Here is a 2,531-nt window from a genome sequence, read left to right on the forward strand (position 1 = left end):
GCGGAGATAAAAAACGTGTTTTGAATATTTTTTTAATAAGATGAATACTCTTAATTTATTTAAAATATATAAAATGTTTGAAAGTGAGGACGGTCTTAAGATTAATGCAAATGTGCTCGAACATTTGCAGGAGTGGAATTTAATTCCTCGTGAAGGGCAATATTTATGCGCTCGGGGCCATCCGCTGAAATTGTTGGAGTGCACTGCATCATCGGATGGATTCGTTTGGAGGTAAGTTTACCGTGCGTCTATTAAACTGTAATACAAAAAAACATTATGTGTAGGTGCCGTAAAATTTCGAAGTCTGGAAAGCAAGTGCGAACGTGTAATCAGCAAATTTCATTAAGAAAAAACACAGGAGAATTCTACTTAGTGAGGGTTATAATCACTAAGTGCGGCCGAAGGCCGCCTACGTAGAAAGGTGTTCTCTGCAAAAGGAGTTCAGCCTCACTTCTTCGGCAACACAGAAAGGAGAATTCTACTTAGTGAAGGTTATAATCACTAAGTGCGGCCGAAGGCCGCCTACGCAGAAAGGTGTTCTCTGCAAAAGGTTTTCAGCCTCACTTCTTCAGCAACACAGAAAGGAGAATTCTACTTAGTGAGGGTTATAATCACTAAGTGCGGCCGAAGGCCGCCTACGCAGAAAGAAGTTCTGGGCAAAAGAAACTATGATATCACCCACACTTGTCACTTTTGCTTGTAAATGCTTTTAATTTTTTTTATCACTAAATTCTTAAACCTTAAAAGTAGATCATAATAAAATATGCATATCAAATTAAAGGTAAGAACTTGCACTTTCTAAATAATATATATGTTTTTAGCATTGATAATGCACTTTTTTCTAAAAAAGGTTATTTTATGAAAAAATTATAACATTTTATTTGTTTTTTAATATAGTGCCAATGCTCCGATTAATAGAACTCTAGCTGAGTTTAACGTCTTCGCAAATTCTTTAGACCTAGACTTATCAGTTTCTAAATCTGCTCTTAAAGCCCAGTTAAGTGATTATTTTATCAGTCATTAGTGTAGTTTATGATCTCAACTTATATGTAAGCGTTTGTTAATTTATTTTGAGTGTGGCGAACTGCCAAAAAAATGTCAGTTTCATGTGAATAATTGTTTTGAATAATGTAATTAAACTAGTAATACTTTCCAACATGTGTAGTCTGTAAGAATATTCTGTTCATTGACTTCAGTAAATAAATAAATAAATAAATAAATAAATAAATATATAAGCAAGCAAACGCATTTTATATATGGGCTTAAAGACGGATTAATTGTCTTTATTTTGATATTATTACTTATTTAATCGGTTACGTAGTTTAGAAAATATTAATATTTTTAAATATCGCAAAAATTTTCTTTAACCTTTTATATCTCCTTTACTTTTTGATTGCGGCAAATAATATTTATATAGTTGAAATCAGCGTAAAAAGTACTATCGGTCTGCTTTTTTAGTTTTTCTATAGCTGAACGGTTGGTTATCTTGATGTGTTCCATGTGAGTTTCATTCATAGCGAAATATCAATCACTGATATTGTAGCCTAGCTCTAGCAGTCACTAATACCGATTTTTAAATCACAGTGATAAAATCACCGGTAGAGAAATATCGCTCATCACTAGTTTAAATGTCTAATTAATAGTTTGGCTGGAACTTGAGAAAAACAATTGATCGTTTTATTTAAAAAAAAGTTTGGGAGCTTTATTTAAAAAAAAAATTGGTAGTTTTATTTAAAAAAAGGAGGATTCCAACATGCGTGTGTCAATTTGCCGATTAAACCAAGTATCTCCAAAGTTAAGAGAGCTGCGAATTCACCTTTGTCAGACGGACGAAGCTTCGTTTGGGGCGAGGTAGGGGTACATATATAGTTGCATAATACGGGAAAGGCCATGGCATATTTAACAAGGTAGAAGGAAAGAACGTAGGTCGGTGTTATGCAGACAAACTTTTGTTTGCCAAATTAAATGGCGGCTGCTTAGTTTGCTCGGAAGTGGTTATGCCGAGTTTGGCACAGGGTTGCACGTTCATTATGGTTTTCATGGGAAATGTTTAGTACCACTCACACCGTTTTTTGGGTGGGGGCGGAGGGGGAGGGGGCGGTGCCCCCAAAACACCCCCCAATAGAAAGGAGACAGTCGCCGCTTTCTAAAAAGGGGAACCCCTCCCTTGGACTCCTCCCACAGGCACCTAGGGAACCGTTTGAAAAAGGGGAAAAAACGGATTTTTCTTAGGCAACTGAGCAGTTTGAAGTGGAATATGACCCAACTAACAGAAACCGTGGGATTTTTTAATAAAAGAAATTATGCCAAATTAGATATGGGGGGATTTTGAATAAAGAATAAAAAGTTAATTAAAAATAGAAAAAAAAAGTTTTTATAAAAAAAATGTTCTTTTTAACAAATGTATTTTTGCGTAGAATTCCTTTCTACGTAAGCGGCCTTCGGCCGCACTTAGGGATTATAACCCTCAGGCAGTAGAATTCTCCTTTCTGTGTTGCCAAAGAAGGGGGGCTGAACACCTTTTGCAGAGA

The 2,531-nt window shown here is 35.5% G+C and overlaps 1 protein-coding gene across 1 annotated transcript in view; it reads left to right on the top strand.

The window, feature by feature from the left end:
* The first annotated feature begins 1,610 nt into the window (after window positions 1-1,610).
* Window positions 1,611-2,531, top strand: part of LOC118735111 (NADH dehydrogenase [ubiquinone] 1 alpha subcomplex subunit 2) — a 24,480-nt gene continuing 23,559 nt past the window's right edge. Inside the window, exon 1 of the mRNA XM_036464729.1 lies at window positions 1,611-1,851. Coding sequence (XP_036320622.1) covers window positions 1,754-1,851 — 98 coding nt within the window. The 5' untranslated portion in view covers window positions 1,611-1,753. The remainder of the gene's footprint in view (window positions 1,852-2,531) is intronic.

The sequence above is a fragment of the Rhagoletis pomonella genome, unplaced genomic scaffold (genome assembly GCF_013731165.1).
Source record: "Rhagoletis pomonella isolate Grant_MI unplaced genomic scaffold, Rhpom_1.0 Rhpom_scaffold_00003, whole genome shotgun sequence".
NCBI lineage: Eukaryota > Metazoa > Arthropoda > Insecta > Diptera > Tephritidae > Rhagoletis > Rhagoletis pomonella.